Source organism: Oryzias melastigma, linkage group LG13 (genome assembly GCF_002922805.2).
Source record: "Oryzias melastigma strain HK-1 linkage group LG13, ASM292280v2, whole genome shotgun sequence".
NCBI classification, from domain to species: Eukaryota; Metazoa; Chordata; class Actinopteri; order Beloniformes; family Adrianichthyidae; genus Oryzias; species Oryzias melastigma.
The window spans coordinates 6,851,209-6,870,013 of record NC_050524.1 but is presented as its reverse complement, the minus strand read 5'-3'; the positions used below and the strand labels follow the sequence as shown (position 1 = coordinate 6,870,013).

General features: G+C 40.0%; 1 protein-coding gene across 2 annotated transcripts in view; it reads right to left on the bottom strand.

The window, feature by feature from the left end:
• The window catches only part of yap1 (Yes1 associated transcriptional regulator), a 36,129-nt gene extending 17,324 nt beyond the window's left edge, over positions 1–18,805 (bottom strand). The window contains exons 1-4 of one of the 2 annotated variants that reach the window (XM_024277758.1): positions 18,277–18,805; positions 17,083–17,318; positions 4,879–4,997; positions 2,500–2,613 (exon numbers count right to left, since the gene is read on the bottom strand). In XM_024277758.1, the coding sequence (XP_024133526.1) occupies positions 2,500–2,613; positions 4,879–4,997; positions 17,083–17,318; positions 18,277–18,477 (670 nt within the window). In that variant the 5' untranslated portion in view covers positions 18,478–18,805. The remainder of the gene's footprint in view (positions 1–2,499; positions 2,614–4,878; positions 4,998–17,082; positions 17,319–18,276) is intronic. The other variant, XM_024277759.1, reaches the window with a different exon arrangement.

Below are 18,805 nucleotides of genomic sequence, written 5' to 3'. Positions count from 1 at the left end.
TCTGAAATTTATAATAAGACGGCAGGAACAATTTTGGAGCCAGCAAAATGACTAAATACTTTAGAGATGTTTGATGAAATCCTAATACTGTTAAGAATTTTACCAACTTTTATTCTTGTTTGCAAAGGCCAAAAAACCAAAGGCATTTGACATAAACTAAATTTCCAGTGTTTCTATCATTTTAATATCAAGTGTATATATATATATATATATATATATATATATATATATATATTATATATATATACAGTATATATATATATTTGCATGTAAACTGGAGTGATGCATATGAGAAATCTTGGATGTATACCAGTCCCCTTTTGAACTTTGTCCCTGTATCCTCAGATCTTGTTGGCTGCTCACCACCTTTATGGGCCTTAAAGAGGACAAATACTTATCCTGTGGGCATTTTCCCTCTGTTCCTCAGTTTTTCTTTCCTGTGCTTTTGCCTCCCCTCCCCATCTCAAGTCCCCTCCCCTCGACCCCTCCTTTCACGTTGGAGTTCTTTGACTGAAAAGGTCTGGAACAGATTAAGAGTTGGACCGCAGAATAAAGAGAACTGGCAGAGATTCAAGTCTGTCTGGAGCTGCAGAGAAACAGGGCTGTGCCTGCACAGGGCCTCACACGGGGGAGAGGCAGCCGGCAGCAACCCTTAGTTAAAGGCACTCTACTGCTTTTCTTCCCAAAGCTCAAATTAGCCTCCATTATCAAAGCAGCTGGCTTATAATTGAAGACCTACATAGCAAAAGACACCATTTCTATGGAAAAGTGAGAGGCATCGGCGTTAAACGCGACTAAAATCAAGTTTTCTATCAAATTATAAAAACACTTCAAGTAACTTTGTCAAAAACAGCAACACAACACAGAAACGCTAAATGTACATCCTAACATCCACAGATTTCTACCTCATGTGGCAGTTAATGAGTTAACACTCTCCCTTTCTACCTCTCACTTGCTTTCGGGGGCCCAAGCCAGTGTGTTCAGGACTTATAAATCTTCAAAAAGCTTTGCCGATCGGACTCGTCATCTCTTCCCAGCTGCCCCACTCCTCTTACAACTCTGTTTTGAACTTTCCAGTCAGCTCTGGAAGCACAACACAATTGCTCACAGAGGAACGGCACTTAAAGAGCCCATGCCCGGTAAAAACAAAGCTGAAATCAAACAGGATAACAGGCTGCATGTTGATTCACACATGTTGCCTTTGTGAACCGAAGAGGGGGAAGCTTCCCTGGGGAAGCTCGCTGCCATGAAAGGATGGTACCTGAAGCATAAATGAGTCAGAGTGACATAAGCAGAAGCCTTGATCTCTGAAAGAACTTCCCAACAACGCAGCGGGATCAGCCTCCTCTCGAGGCCATGGAGAAGTCTCAGCACATGTACCTGGTCCTGTCACTAATTCACCAAGCCTGGTCGGCACGCACTAAAAGCCAACTGTCAAACTTTAGCCCAGCCTGAGGGATTAATTGCTAACTCAGCTGCTGCTCTCCACACTAAGATGGCTGACAAAACGAGACAATTTCGAGGATGGAGGCCAGTCAGTCTAAAAAAAAATGTGGCTCAGTGAAAGAATGAATTATGCAAAATTAAAACTTCTGAAGGAAGTGAATTATGTAACAGAAAACAAAGCTATAGAAGAGAAAAAATATTTTTGTAGAGGCAATTAATCATGCCAAAGGAAACAATAGCATTGCTATGTTTCAACTTTTTGTTTCTATTTAGTAGAAGTCAAACTAGTAGCAGGGCACAGGGGAAAATCTGAACCCTCTGCTCTTGAACGCACCACAACTATGTCCAAGTGCTAAGTAGCAGGTACAGTCTGTGCCAGAACAAGAGGACATGACTTTCAAGACAACAATAAACTAGACGTATGCATAATTCTAGTTCAGATACCTGTGTTTTAACCAATAAATTATATAGATCGTTTTAATCGTGTTTTTATTGGCATCTATACATCCTCTTTTTTTAAAGAGTAAAAAAACATGACAAAGTAGGAGAAAAACTAAAATGTAAAACTTTCAACTGTGACTTGCTTTTATTTTGAAAACTAAAAACTTTTTAAAGGGCGGTAAAAAACTAAATCCAGCTTTGCATCTTCTTTAAATCCCATAAAATGTAAATTTCTGGGAATATTAAAGAAATTAAAAGGATCAATTTTTTTGCCATTTTGTTTGGGATTCAGCTTTTGAGAAAGTGGATTTCAGATTTCAAAAGTATGCCTATGGAATATGGAAAGCACAACTTTTTGAAAATATATTTATTTGATCAAATCAGGACTGTTAATTACTACCATCCACAAAAATTGTCATACAAACATAAAATAAAAAAAAATTTAAAAAGCGAGAGAGAAACTTACTTCTTGACAGTAACACAAATTTAAGATTTCTTTTGGTAGTAGACATTTTGCTTAATTTTTAAAAATATTGTGCATAAATAACATTATTTTGTATTTCATGTTTAATTTTAGAGGGAAAAAACTGCCATAAACTGCAGTAAACTCACCATAGCGAGTCTCAAGTCGTGGATCTAGCCAGGAAGTAGTCTTGTTCTTGTGGTTAATGTAGTAAATTTCTCCCTCTGGTGTAATGGCTTGTTCCCAGCCTTCAGGTAGGGGTCCTGTGCCAAGACAGGTACATAAAATGTTGATGTCGTACTAAAGATTTGTCAGTTGTAAGGAATTTTCTACAAATATTTGATCTTAACATTTATAAGACAGTATTTATTTTTTAAATACACAGTAGCACCTGTAAGCTAAATCGCAATGTAGCCAGTATGCTAGGTTGTAAAAGTGAAAATTTAGAAATACAACTCTTGGAAATACCGAACTAGTAATGTAAAAGCACCAAAACCCAGATACCCAAAGTTAAAAAGCACTTGGAAACTTTTCTTGAGTAAATAAAGTGAGAAGAAAAATCACAATAAAGCTGTAGATGTTAGCATTAGCATACTAGCTTTTAAGATTAGCATCAACTCCCCTTAGCCTGCACCACAACTTATATGACAGAAGTGTAAAACATTGTAGTATAAACAAGCAGACACAAATTAAAAGCCAATGTGGTAAGTCACCAATAAGCATAACGAAAAACCAAGCGTTACAAAGCAACAGCTAACTGGCAATTTCGCAAAAGAAAGGCAATATTTACAGTGTATTCAGTGTAACATAGAAACATTCAGTAAATACTCACCTTATATTGTTTTAGGTTTGCATCTTTTATGGATACCTATTTGAATTGTGTTTTTATGTGCCGGTTCATCACTGTCAAATGTAACTAGACATCCAATTTCCTTGATGTTCACACTAAAATACTCCCGTAGACTTGGTTTTGATTGGATGGGTTACTCCAAAAAATGTTCGAGTACCAGATAGAGAGAAAAGTCATGCAACTGCAACAGCTTATAGTCTGGGATGGGGATTACTAGAAATGAAAACTGACCAGCAAAAAGAAAAAAAAAAAAGCAGATATGTGAGAAAACATGCTAGTGTTGTTCATTCTCTGCCTTAATTTCTTCGTTAGACAACAAAACCTTAAAGAATTTTTAAAACGAATCATGATTTTTGGTTCCTTGGAGTGTTTCCACACTTTCACCCATCCAATGGCCCAGTTGGATGGTTCATTTACATCTACATTAGGGTGGGCAGCACCCACATTTGCTTGCAAATGAACCAAAGCCCTTGCTTTTCGGGTGGACCAGCTGATCGAGAATTCTGATCAGCTTTCACGCTTGCAAAACCAAGCGGGCTTTCAGGAGAAAACAACTCTGATCCAGACCAAACCAGAATATGACATCAGAGGTTATAAAAGTCACCTAGGACAAAAACGAAACTACAGATTTTGCCAGTGCCTTTTTCTGACAATATTGGTAAAAAAATCTGCTGATAATCAACCTGCACTGGGCGTATCTTGTCTTCACACGGAGACAATTGGGTTACAGGAAGCTCTGTAACCTTAGCCATCACAAAATAGGTGTAAAGAATAAATGAATCGGTTTGGAGAATAATTGACAAAAGTTTAACACCAATGTTGACATAAGTAAACACGGGCAATGTTATCTCCTTACACTGAGAAAATCATCTCAAGATGGAAACCTGGCATTTAAACTTTGCACAGTTTAGGTAATCCTTTTGATCATGTTGGACAATACCCAATTCGTATCTTGGACGTTGACCGATATCAATACCACCCCGATTTTGTTGTTCAATGATATTTAACAACCAAAACAATACATTTTGGCTCCAAATTAAATAGTAAACCATTTTACTGTTGCTACAAACTCTAAAATACACTTTTAAAGTCAAAACCAAAGACAAAAAGTTGACTTACTAACAAAGGTTAGCAATAACCCTAATTATTGATCTTGAGCCTGTCATAGCCGTATGGTTAAAACACAAGTATCAATCAATGTTTTAGAACATGTAATTTGTGGACAAGTTTAGACAAACGTTGAACAACAGGGTATATATGAAAGCAGATACCAAAGGAAATGATCAGCTGCAGCTTTTATCTTGGAGTAAATCGTTATCAGCCACTGACAACCAACCGGTTTGTTTGTCTGCAGCCTGAGTTATTTTTATTTCTTCTCTCAAGTAAGCAGTGTGAAGAGGAGCAAATTCTATCTGTAAACTTTTAATCTGTGAACCACAGAGCTCCAAAACATGTCAGACAGGAGGTGTAACTTTACGCCGCAGTCTTACATCACCTAGGGCAAATTCCACCTCAGAACTGAGGCACTCCGGGTGGCGACATGTAAGAACTAGACTACACCTGGATTTGAGTGCGCCTTGTATGAAAGCGAATGTCCATCAATGGGTTGCAGATTAAAAGTGAATCCACAAAAACATGAAACTGCAGTAGCAAACTCAGAAGATGAAAGAGTACACACCACTAGCCGGGCTTATGAGGTTCTGCTGCTGGACTGGAACGGTGCTGGGAGGGGTCGCCTGGTTCAACTGGAGCAGGGCTTTGCGTGGATCCTGCCAAGTGGTGGTTTGATCAATGTGGCTGTAGAAAAAAAAAAAAGACAAAAACAGCAGAAAGTCAAAATCAGTTTCTTGCAGCAGCAAATTTAGACCAGAAACAGAAGCAAACGTGGAGAGATTACTTAAGAGGGACTCCTTGATGAAATCAAACCCTGTTTTACAACCTTCTTCAGTTCACGAGCACGTCTTAAACTCTCCCTAACTCTCTTTAAAAGACGTCTACAAGCAACTTTAATCTTCAATTGAATGAGTCAGGGTAAAACAGTAGTAATTCTGCAACAGAGAGAGCTGAACAAGGCACCGGAGAAAAATCTGATCTGCAAACATCCAAGCTAAGCTAATTTCCCTGCAGCAACTTGAAGCTAAGCTAACATCTTTGCCGCACCTCGAGGAAGATTTAGTGTTATATCTACTTGCATTGCCATATGATCTATTGTCACTTAAGGATTCTTAATAACCTAAAATCTATGGTTGTAGGGTGTAAATATTTGATCATAAGTCCAGAACCGGATGTTGATAATTCATGTAAAGAAAATTGATAAGGTAGAACCAGAGTGGGATTATATAAGTTCACTTCCTCCTACCCCATTTAAAGCAACCTACTTTTTGACGTTTTGATGTTTCTGGATGTTGATTGATTATGTAATATATGTTTATGTATTATTAACAGATTTTTCGTAATAAATAATTTCAAACCAAATCAATCCTCACCTGTTTAGCCCATGCTTAAAAATCATTCTGATAGAACATAGATGACATCAGATGGCAAAAAAAAAAAAAAACAACCCTCGATGGCCTAAGGGGACAAGAAGACAAGCTGGAAACTTTTTGAGACTATCTAAGAGGCTGTAACTGGTTTCAAAACAACCATTGTCACGTCAAACAATGTTGCTTCATCTATTTTCTCACTATCTTTGCTGGGATGGGATCAGTGGAGTTGGGGGGTGGGTGGTTGGGGGTATTGTGTGCACTGTGAAGGCATTGATAATTAGTGCTTTGTTGGCACTTGTTGCTTGATTAAGATGGAAAGCTAATACAGGAAACCCTCCTCTTCCAAGCAGGACCCTCTCTATTGAGGGAGGGTCAGTCCCAGGGCTCAACGCAGGGGGTCCCCCCCTCCCTTTTTTATTTTTTTTTTCCTGGAAGCGCTTCGGACACTGCAGAGTGTCAGGGGCTTTAACAATCTGGCGCCACATTTACAAAGCTTTCACCTGCTTGACAAAAGCACAGACTGAGCTACGACCTAAAACCCAACTATTCACTTGTTCTTTTTTTAGGGAGCCCCTCATCTGACAGAAAAAACTTAAGCAGCTCTTTCGTCATGACAGAGTAAAGCATAAAAACTACTATCCTCTTGTTTTGAACTACATTTTCCCACCCACTCCGTGTCGTTACAGCTCATAGATAACTTGATCCCGAGGCACCATTAGGCAAGATTTTGGAACAGATGGTCGTAGTGAGGGGTTCAAAAAGTTTCTCTTGGCCTGTGCCGTAATCCCAGCCTGCCTGTCTGCTTTCTGTCCCAGGCTGGAGAGTGAGAGGGCCTGACTCAGCACTCCTCCCCCTGACACAATGAAACCCATTTTGAAGCCCCCTCGTTTATGCTTTATTGATCAAAGGAGCTGCCAAATCCCCCACCACCACCAACCCCTCCCCACCCCCTGCCCTCACACACAAACACTGCAAACCAAGCAAAACAGTCGGGGCTACCGCAAGTGGTCGCGTCCTTTAAGGAAGCAGCCAAAACGAAAGAGTTAAAAATCAAAACTTTCCGAACTGAATTCCATTGGTTACATGAGTCACACAGACGGGGAGAAAGCCCGCCCTAAAGGAGACTATACAGCGTTTATAACAAAAGGGGAGGGGAGAAGAAAAAAAAAAAAACAAGGAGCTAGGGAGGGACTTTCAGGGAGAGAAGAAGAAGATGGGAGAGTTTATTGTAAATGAGAGGCCTGCACATCCTGGCACACCAAACACAAATCCAACAAGATAAAAAAGAAAGCTGGATATACAGAGCATCAAAGCTCTCCAATCTGAGCACAGAAGATAGTAAAAATGGCTTCAACTGTTTAGAAGTTTTTCCCTCTATTTTATTTAGTCTTTTTGCTTTACTCTGTCAAAACAGATGTAAACAAAACCTTTAGTTCACACGCTATAGCAACAAATCTGTACACCATTGTTCCAACGGTGGAGAAACAGAAAGATACATGTTAATGTGTGACTAAGAGCCAGTCATTCATCACCAACTTTTAACAGATAATCCACTCGCCCTTAAACCCATATGACCAAGCTGTACGCCGCTTCCTGTGGGCGAAACATGAAACAAAATGACGCTATGGCAACTGCCAGGACGGCTGGAGGCCACCAGTTGCCGTTAGGAATTGCTGATGATCTGCAAGCCCTCACAGTCACAACTGCTCGGTGGCGTCTTTACATGTCCGACGCAAACCCAGCGAGGACGCGTCTGAACACAACTCTAAACTGGCCGTATGGGAATAGAAATATATAAACTATGGTTAATAGTAGCCTCTCAAAGTGATTGATCTACATTGATCATTTGGATGAATTAAAAAACAAAAGGTACTAGAATTTTTTTAAGGTAACTGGTTAGTCAATCCCTAAGACAAGGGTGTCAAACTCAATCGCACAGGGGGCCAAAATCCAAAACACACCAAAGGTCACCGGCCGAACAAGATAAACATTTATTAAACACACTAAAACTAAATCTTAAAAACTTTAAAAATGTAACTTTTTAATATTATTATGAACAAATACAGGCAGGAATATTATCCCAGAATAAATCAATTTAAACCTTAAATAACATTTGAAATTTTAATCTCCATAAAAATATATTTTGCCAAAAGTTTACAAGATAGACATAAGCGTAAGATAACATCAGGATATTAATAGGAATAAAATAAAATGATCTGGAGGGCCGGATATAATTACCCGGAGGGCCGGATCCGGCCCCTGAGCTTTGACTTTGATACGTGCTCCAAGACAACTGACCTCAGAATAATTACTGTAACATTCCGATCCACGTTCGAACAGTTTCGTTCACGTGTGACCTTTCTGGAGACGGCTGGAATTATCAGTTGAAACAGGTCAAGGTACAAAAATAATAACAATTAAGGTTCCACAACAAATTTACAACAATCATTGACCTATAAAAAGAAATATACGAGTCTGTCACAGAAAAAAAAAAGATTAAAACATGATATTACTCTACAGCTTGTACATGGTGTTTTATTTTTGAAAAGATTCCAGTTTGTTTTAACGACTTCCTTATTACTTGAAAACCATTTGAGACAAATAACACATTTTAGCCACAGCAGTGCTCCAAAGTGGACAAATGGTAGGCTAATTTTGAAAAACAACACCACAAAAATGGGCCAAAATTGGCTCGGCCAACAGTAAGTTGAACCAGAATACATTTCTGTGGATCGTAGCGTGGTATGGCTCCTATAAATGTGCCATGGCACTATTCTGTAAAGCTTTGACTTGAGTTAGACATCTTCGCATGATGTGTATAAATTATGCTTAATGTAAAACCACAACATAAACCCATTTGAAAATGACAAATCTGGCAAATATCTCTACTTTCTATTCATTAATGGATGGTAAACCAGTAAATAAAAGACAAACTTTCACAGACTGTGTGGGATTCATCAAAAAACTGAAATGGTGAATGACTTGGTGAGTGACAGTGACTGCTGTCACAAGCTGCACAATCTATTGCAAATAAGAGAGGCGAATCTTTACTAAACGTCTTTGTGGGAACGTTTTAGTTAAAGGTCGGGTACAGCAGCCAAGGACAGAACTGTGGTTCAGATGGGACCTATTATCAACCCAGCTGACTGTAGCACGAAAAGATACTTACTAATTTATGCTCAAGCTGTCATTGTGGTTAACTTAGCCGAGCGAAGAAGAAAATACAAAATCCTCTTCTACGGAAAGCTGAGGGTGTGACAATTACCAACGCATCATCGTCCTTTGTTTTAAGAAGATATGAAACCTTTGACATAGAACTTTCGTCTCCAACTCTTTAATCTTGTGAATAGATTGGAACAACGCTCTAAGAAAACTAGTTGTTTTATTGTTCCTTTGGAGACAATTCTAGAATTTATCATTTATTTTGCTCAAGTAATACTAAAGTGACTCAATCCATACCTGAGACAAAAGCTAACAGCTAAACAGCAGATCAAACTCGACTTTCAGCCAGACTAACTGTTTATCTTTGCGAAATTCATCAAAATCAGACATAAACAGCTGTTCTTCCTTGGTGTAAAAAGGGAGAGAGGGCGATGGAAACCGTAAGGGTGAATAAACCCTCCCACAGCTGAGTTGTCAAAATGTTAAAAATGGGATCCTTAGGGCTGCACGAGCCCCACCCAGGGAGTACATGCTTGGAAGTTGGTTGCAGCAGATGAGTAAGGAGTAGTCTGAGGAAGGCCACATGCAATCAGCCTTCCAAGACGAGGATGACCACCTCTTTTCTGCTTGACTTGGGACGCCCGGCTGCCCTTCTATCAGCAGGACATTATCAAGAGAGATTATTGGGGCGACCCCTGTGACCCTTTTGTAGCTCCAAGTTTCTCTTTGAAGCGGAGTTTGTATTGTCAAACTTACTAATGAAGAAACGTGTTCACAAAGCAAGGAACTGATTAGGGAACTCCATTTTGGATGAAAAGAGTGAAGACTTAAGCCCTTTTAACGTCATGTGAGATCAATCAGTAAAATGATCAAGAGGTTCCCTAAATGGACTCATTTAGATTCTACAATGATTTAAGACCATGCATTTATGAACGCCACCTGAGAGGAACCACTTCTCAGAGCTCCATCTCTGTGGAGATGCCTTCAGTGACAGAGGAGGTATTGATGTCTGAAACAGAGGTGTTACATCAAGACCTCGGTAAACAGCAGCCTGACTTTCTCACAGGCTCGTTTGTGTACCGAGCTGACAAGCCCCAGTTGAACAGGAAGGTTCTTGTCTGTGTGTGGTCAATAAACCAAAAGTTTGTCAAACACAAAGTTGCTCCAAATGAAGGCTTCAGACAGGCTCTCAAGCCCAGGCTTCCCAGCATCATTTGGGACCCAACATGCGGACAAAGTTTGGAATCTAGTTTGTGGATTCATCACTTAAAGCGTCTACCGAGAAGTTGGTTTTACACCAAAAAACCCACGTCATTTAAACAATTACGCTTAAATAGGTTGATTAAATCCATCCCACAAACTGTAACTGAGCTTTACAGCAACACAGATTCTAATCAGACTCTAGTTTGAGGTTCTACGGTTACAGCTGGAGCCAAAGGGCACTGAATGTCACTTCTCAGCCTCATAAGTGTTTAGCTTTTAATACTAACTTCAATTCTGTTTGTGAGGTAAATTAAACTATTATGCAAAAAAAAGATGATAAAACTGTTATTTTTCAGCTTGGTTAAAGAAATAAAATTGAGAAAACTAACAAGAACTTTCACTTTACTAGAAAAAAAGCTGAGAAATGTTTTAAATTAAATGTTGCTCTAACAATAAATAAAAAATATTTGCTTCTACTTTCAAGTAGCTTTTAATATATAAAACTTAAATAGGTTGAGCAGATATGTGAAAAAAATCTCAATATTGAAATTCTGTATTGGATATTAAAAATAAGTAGTTTAGAGTAGTTTGATTGTAGTTGACTGTAATTTGAGGGATTGTAGTTCATTTTTATTAGGAAAAGGTTCTATGCCTTTCTTTTTTATATGTATCCAATTCTACGCAGTTTGTTATACTTTTGAGTAATTATCAAGGTCATTTTTTTGTTTGTTTGTTTGCATTTTTACTTCTACTTGATATTAATTTGTGGAACTTATTCCAGTTTTTTTTAAAAATAATGTTTACTAGGAACATATAATTTATCAAAATTATGGGTTGTTTTTTGTTTTTTAAAACTTTTTCCAATTAAAAAAAGAGCTCATTTTTATTAATTCTACAGCAGAAATAAATATTTAAGTCTGAATCACTACTTGCAGTTTTTCCAATTAAAAAAAACCCAATAGATTTTCAATAAAAAAAGGAAATATACATATATTTAATTAAATTTTCCTTTGTGAATCTTAATAAATTAAGAATTTTGGAAACCCTGCCACCTACATGCATCTATGATGTAGAGAAAACATGTAATATATAACAGAAGTATCTAAAAAACGAATTTTTAAATCAAGATCTATCCATGTATGCACTCTTGTAATATTATGTAGTTTTAATGGGGTTAAATCAGAACTGAGCTAAACCGAACAGGCACTGGGCATCCAAGTAGACACGTGTCTTCCTTGCTCAAACGATGAGTTTCTGACTTGTTTTTGCTTCAACAGATGTTCAGGAAACTTTATACGCAATGATCAAACTATATTGTTAAACCAGTTATCAGTCTACGAAGTGCTGCCCAGGACTGCAGAATGTTACAGAGTGAAGATAAAGTTTTATATGATCATTAACTAGAAATACGATTATTTGCAAATAAGTTAAATGAGAGAAAACGAAAAAAAAAAAAGGAAAAGTGAGCACGTCTAACTGCGAGAAAGCCAGCTTGTGAAAACAATTAGAGGTCTAGCTGTGAAAAGACAAAAGTGTCCATCAGCCCAGAGCTCTACCTGCCCCTGGGGGCAGACAAAGGCTCATCCCTCAAAGCTTTCCTCAGCTTAGGCCCCACTTCCCACCAACTAAAAGCCCCTTTCAAAGCTGCATTTAATAAGCGCCCGGAAACAGTGATTACCCCTCCGAGTTCACCGGTGTGTCTAAATTAGAAACCTTCATTAGTTTATGACCCAGCCTGGGAGACCGGCCCTGCCCCCCCCTGTGAGCACCAAGCAAGGTGACCCAACCTCTGTGCCCCCGCTGCCATAAATCAAAGACCACGGCAAACTGCTGGAAGAAAGACGGGGAAAGGTCAACAAACTCTGTTGACCGTCTTCCAGCTTTTGTTTTAATGTAACAGTATGGAAAAAAGCTGCATTTGCCTCCAAATTCCATAATAGTTTTTGAGTTTTACAAATTGAAAATCAAATGAATTTTTCGACAAGTGGCTACAAAAAGTGTTTATTCGGACCAAACAACTCTCTTTTTGTACAGGTGCAGTGGTTTGAACAAACACGCTGCTCTCCCACCACCATCTTCAAACTTCATGTCAGCCATTTGTCTATTTTGGGAAGGCTCACATGAGTCTCAACAGGCCTGCGGTCTGAATAAAGATCACAGTTACACTGTTGGGACAAAGGCAGGGCCAGGGTTTCTCTTGGCCCCTTCGCTAGTCATCTCCACATGGCTGCCATTTAACTCCCCTTGACACAAAAGAAGCACCACCACAGAGTCCATTCGCTTCTAAACCGGGCCGGGACTTTAAAAACGGAGCGGGACGATGGTCCGTCTTAAAACGGTTCTCCTCAACTCGTTCGGTAGAACCTCGACCGAAAACTTTCACCCCGATTTGATTTATCTTTAAGGACAACAGCGGTCACCGGAGTGAAATGTGAGCCCCCCAATCTCTGCGAGCCGGTGACCCGCTCCCCACCCCCAACAGTTCTCCCACCCACACACACTATCTGAATGCGACCCCCCCCTGCCTCCCGCAACTCGTCTGAGTCAGACAACCCCTGTTTATAAATAGGGGAGTGTCTTTTCCAGCAGCTCTGCCGAGGCAGCCTTTATTCCGGATCAAGTATCTGCACTTTGATGTGTCCAGAAGACGTCTCCTCGAGTTTGCCTTATTCCAACACAAAGCCCCGAGGCATCTACTCGCTGCTCACCAGCTGAAGTAGACACATTCACAAAGAAAACCCCACTTTTTGTTCACGGATTTCAACAAACACGCTTGCTTTCCAAACGCAACCTGTGAAAGTACCGTTTTAGTTCTTCTGGAGGACGTCAAACTTTTTTCCATTTCTAGTATCTAGAGAAACGGTGAAGTAATGGGTCAAAGAAAAATCTTTGTTTTTAGTGAAAACAAAACTTTGCAAACTTGATGCAGACGTGCAAAGAAAAAACAAAAACAAAGTAGCAGTTTTATGTAGTTCTTCAAAGGGAAACTCTTAAGCCTGGTTTCCACTGAGTGGTCCGGTATTTTGAGCGTTTCTATTGTAAAATGGACCCATTAAACAGTACCGAACCGTACCTTTTGAGCTTCGTTTCCACTGAGCAGTCCGGTACACTCCAGTTAATTCTGGCACTTAGTTAAGCCTCACTTCCACTGAGCGGTTTGTTTTCACTGTGCATGCGTGGTGTAGACCACGAGTGTCATTGTAATATGACGATTAGAAAAGCAACAATGGAGGTCATCCAGCAGCAGCTCGTCTTTTTCTTGCTTTCCTCTTGGTATATAACGAGAATTTAATGTTGTTTGAAAGAAGACTGTGGGCGGGAAAGAGGAAAGTCACCGTAAAGAGGAAAACGGAATCGCTAGCTTAGCAATATACTGGTGCTTCTTGATGTCGTCATCATTGTCTGCCAATCAGCAGGCCCCAACCGACCTGTTCCCTTTTTCTATGGACCTACAGCCGATGGGGGCCCCCCCCAAGTGGTACGGATCAAAGCTTTCCATTAAGCAATGGAAACGCTGAAAATACCGGCCCGGACTGTAATGGTCTGCTCAGTGGAAACAAGGGTTTCAGGGAGCCCCCATCAGTTTTAGGTCCATTGAAAAGTGGAACGGAACGGTTTGGGCAGAGCAACTGTAACCACCGTTGATTGGTATGCAGGGATGACAATATCAGAAAGCACCAATCTAGCGCTCATTTAAGCTAACGTTTCCAACGTTTGTGAGGATTCGGGTTTTTGCGACCACAATCTTCTTTCAAACCATATTAAATTCCTCTTATACACGATGTACTAGAAGTAAAGCAAGAAAAAGACTGAAGCTGGATGTCCTCCATTTTTGCTGCTTTTCTAGTTGTTGCACTACATGCTACTATGCGGTCTACACCACGCATGGGCCGTGAGAGCAAAGTGGAAGCGAGGCTTATTTGAATGGAAATGCTCGCCAGAATTACCTGGACCATATTGTAGTGGATCTCTCAGTGGAAACAAGGCTATAGTCTTTAAAAACCTTTACCTTGTCTTTTTAACATGTTCTTTTAGCATTTTTCCTCATAGTAGAGGACCAATGTAAAACAATGTACAGTTAAAACTGTGTTTGAGTATTTCTTTTTTCAAATCAAGTTGGATCAGAAAACCAGATGCTTGAAAAGGCTCAGAATAATAACGCAGCTACTGAAATGGGTGTGGCAAAGTCTCCCCTCATGCTTAGGTGTGCGAGACATGATGAGCGTTTAGCACTCGTGCAGTAGTAGATTGCAATTCGGGCACAAAACTGTACGACTGGATTGATCCAACATTGCTCATTGATATTTCTGCGCTGCTAATGCTAGCTTGTGGCTATAAGTTTGTGCACAAACAGAGCTCTCAGCAACGGGGAGTGGGGGGGGTTGTGTCAACAGTCCTGCCTACAACCCAGAATTGTATTTCTAATGAGCTATTGCCGCTGGGCATATAACGTGTCGTAAAAAACAACAGAGGCTTTTTTGATTTTGGCTAAAAACTGCATAATCATTATTAAAAGGTCACTGGAAAAAATATAGTTGGAGTGGAGCTTTAAAACAAATAAAAAATATCATCCTAAAATGGACCACATGTGTGACTCTAAGGAATTCTGGGAATGAAAGTTTCTTTTGATCCTCATAAATAGGAATCTGTGTTGTTTGCTCAGACTCCAGTAACAGGTAACGTTTCCAAGAAAAGGGAATTCCTGCGAAGAGGTAAAGCCGACAGATTCCTGTCTTCTCTAAACACTCTCTACTGAGCCTTTCAAAACCTCAGAGAGTTCTGACAAAGAGAAGATTACATTTACATACATTTCTGACAAATGTGAATAACTCAAGCCATCCTCAGGCAGAGCAAAGGAATCCAAGGAAGCTAAACAACAGCTCTTCTATTTGGACAAACTGTGACGAACTGAGAAGACAAACGCAGACTAGCTACCTACAGCTCTACTTTGGGTTGAAGATATGCTGGTGAGCCGATGAGTTTAGCAGAACTGTCTGTCCTTTGCTGTCTGGGCAGCAACAGTGATCCATTGTTTCAGCTGAAACCTGAGACCAAGAAAAGGATCACTACATACAACACAAGTCCCTCAAGACGGCTCTTGTTTGCAGACGCCACCAAATGTAATAACCTACAATCTAACTATTGCAATTGTCTCCTTCTGCACACACTGGCCACCATTGTGCACCGTAGCAGATTTGGAAATGATGGTCAGCACCATGCACGCCGAACAGAGCCGCCCTATAAAAGAGAAGGAGCAGTTCTCTGACTTTACATGGGGGTGAAAAACCCCAAAACTGCTGTTCTTGAACTTTTCCTGACGTTTTATTTCAACTTCTGGAGCAATCTTAATCCCTTGACTAGATGTTTGTTTTTTGTTTTCTTGTTCACAGTTTGTGTGACTACTTAGTCACAGACTGCTGAGGTGGATGGAAACCCCAAGCTATGCAAAAGAGTGATTTTTCAAACTCCACAATAAAAGCAAGATAACCCCTAATTAATATGAACTATTCAACCAAGTAAGTGGAGGGATTTACAGAAAGAAGTGGACTTGGCTCTGCTCGGGTGGGGGGAGACAATGCCCCCGCTGAACTTCTAAACAGGCAATCTTTTAGCTTGCTTGTTAGCATTTTTCAAATTGATATCTCATAAACAGAGTAGCTGGTACCAACCTGGACCAACATGGGGCACTGAACCGAATAACACTCATATCATGAATACTTTGCACATTCAGTACTAAGGCGGACTTAAACAAAGTGTTTTTCCATTTATAACATCTATTTACACAATCTATACATGTATTTGTGGTTTAGAGCAATGATACCGTAGTAGAAAAACGTTTTCTCATTTGTTTTTATGCAAGAATTGACTATTATAGGTTTATTTCCAAACATTGTTTATGAAGAAAATGAGAAATAAAGCTAGGAATTCATTGGATTAGAAATTAAAATGAAAAAAAAGAAAGAAATGGAAATTAAAACCCAATCAATGTCATGTTAAATTCTGAAAACTATAATGTTTTTTGAAAAAGAATTTGAATGGATGTTGGAATTTCTATAACTTTCAGGTCAACACCCACTGCATAGGTCAACTCAGGTTTGATTCAAGAGTACCTGGCTGCAGACATCAACGTCCAGAACTAGAAATCTTTTAACTGGCCACTGTAACAGTTAGAATTAAAGCTTTAATAGAAGTATTTCCAACAATTCTGCACACTTTTGGGTTAAAGATTGGTTATATAACTGCCACTTCTGGACAATGAATTCAAGTGCCATCTTGTCTGCAGTCAGGTCCTTCTTGTCTGATTGGGTGTTACCATGACTGCAAGATGTCCATTTTTAGTTGATTTCAGCACTCCATGTCTATAAACATTCTTGAAAAGTTTTGTTTTAGTTCCTCCTGTAAATGTGCAAAGTGGCAGCCGACTGTTTGACTCAAAACAGCATTAAAATGGCAGAGAGCTGCAGTGCAGTTGACTGTAACAACAGACTGAGCAAGAAATTGAGATTTCAATTTCAGAAAAACAAGTGGAAAGAGAAAACCAAAGAGAACCAGAAGGATTTCTGGAAGTCTTTGCTGCACGTGAACCCTGGCGCAGAAATCAAAGACCTGCTGGGAGTACTTTTTGGATGTTTGGGTAGAACTCATCGCACAGGGATATTTTGAAAACCACACTCGATGGGGTATTCAGTATCTCGCATGTACAGTCTGTACAACAGATGTTCTTCAGGTTTGACGAAAACAACACCTGTTCCACATCTGTTGGACTCGCTTTGGTCCGTTTTTTTATGGACGTTAACCTAATAAGGGGAACATTAGAGTCTCATTAACAGGTGCATTCTGCAAATTACGTTTTTGAAGAAAGGTTATTGAACCTTGAAGGTTTTTAAATGCCTTTAGGCTTCGATTTCGTAGTCTTCTCCATGAAGAAACGACACCCACGTTGGTGTCCAGATGTTACCGTCTGCTCTCCACCCGTTTTCGATTCCAGCCACGTTCACTTTTACACACACACTGTTAGATTGCACACTTACTTGAGAAAGTATCTCTGGCCGGAGGTGGTCTTGGCCATCTCCCAGCCCGGTGGCAGGGGCACGTCGTCGGGAATCTCATAGGAGGACTGGCGGAGATGTTGGGGGGAGGCGCCCGCTGAGGCCATGCCAGACAGGGAGCCACCCGAAACGGCGCCCAGCTGCAGGGAAGCTGGAGACGAGTGTGCACGGACGTGGTGGGGGGTTAGCACGCCGCCGCTTCCAGCATCAGTGCTAGCCTGTGATACAATTACCAAAAAAAAAAAAAAAGTGAGTAATTTTTTCCAATATATTTGTCACGTGTACCTAGTATTTTCAGAAGAACTACTTCCTTAAGATTAACTTGTAACACATTATCTTCAATAAGTACATAAAAGCTTTCTTGGAATTTTGAATTATTCATTGTTGTTGTTTTTTAAGTTTATTTTATTTTAATTACAGGTTTGATTCCAAAATAAAAGCATACAAAGCATGAGATTTTGTTCAAAAATGTAAACAAAAATATTTTAGGTGATGAATAAATATATTATTTATTTAATTTTATCAAGAGCCTATAGAAAATCTAGCCGCACTCTTGCATGATATCTACTTTATTTAAGACAAAGAAAATCATTATTTATCCTGTTTTTCCCTCATAAGGAGTATCGCAGTGAGCACTCTGATTCATTTTGTACGGTATTATAGAACAGCAGCACAAAGAAAAATGTCTAAAAATAGCAATAAATGATCATTAAGTCAGCCTTCAACGCTGTTGAGTCATCTGGATGTGCGTCCAAGTTGTTTCAGGGCCCACAGAGATGATCCAAGGCCCCAGAGGGCCAGGCCAGGGGGACGGCACGGCGCATGCGCACTGGTTACAAAACTTCGGTAAGCAGTCAAAAAGGAAAAAGGGGGGTGATGGGGTAAATCTAATCATCATATGATTTCTTTATTGAAGATAAAGCTTCATTAAAATAAAAACATATATAAATGATGATACATAAACAAAGTTGCGAAATAAAGTTTTATGTTGACTCTTTAAATATATGGTTTTGCGTGAAATAAAGTTTAAATGTATAAAATCGTGATGTTAAAAGTGTCAAACTGAAAGGTTAGTAGAGGAGTGGTTGTTTTTCCAGAGGTGCCCGTGTTAGGCCCCCCAACCTCGGACCGGGACCTCTCGAGAAGGGGGGCAGAGGAGAAGCGGGGCGGGCTTACTTGTCTGGAATGGGACTTGGGCTCCGGGGGCTTGAAGAAGGAGTCCGGCAGCTTCCTCATCCTCATGGGCACGGACTGGGGCACGACGGCGCCCTTCGGGTTCATCACGGCGTTGAACAGCGCCTCCAGGTCCGTTTCCGAGTCGCCCCGAACGTGCACGATCTGGTGTCCGGCTGGAGGGTTGTGCTGGCTCGGATCCATTGTTCCACAAGCGCTCTGCGAACTTTTTGCGGCCCGAAAACGTTGAGTTACGAAACTTTTAAAAGGCGAGCCAACCCAGATTTTTTTTAATTTTTTTTTTTTTCAACTCTACAACCTCTAACGAAAGTTAGTAAAAGTTTTCCAAAGTCATGACTTTTAACGTCGGTCTACTTTTTCGAGCGGAGGCTGTTTTCAAACGATGTTAGCTGTCAAAATCAGCAGAAAAAGGCCGTTTTTCTTGTTTTCTCCCAGCTGGCATACTTGTAGATAAAACAAAGCGCATATCTGCTCCACTCTGGAATCTGTTTTGTCGTCCGGACCCAGCTTT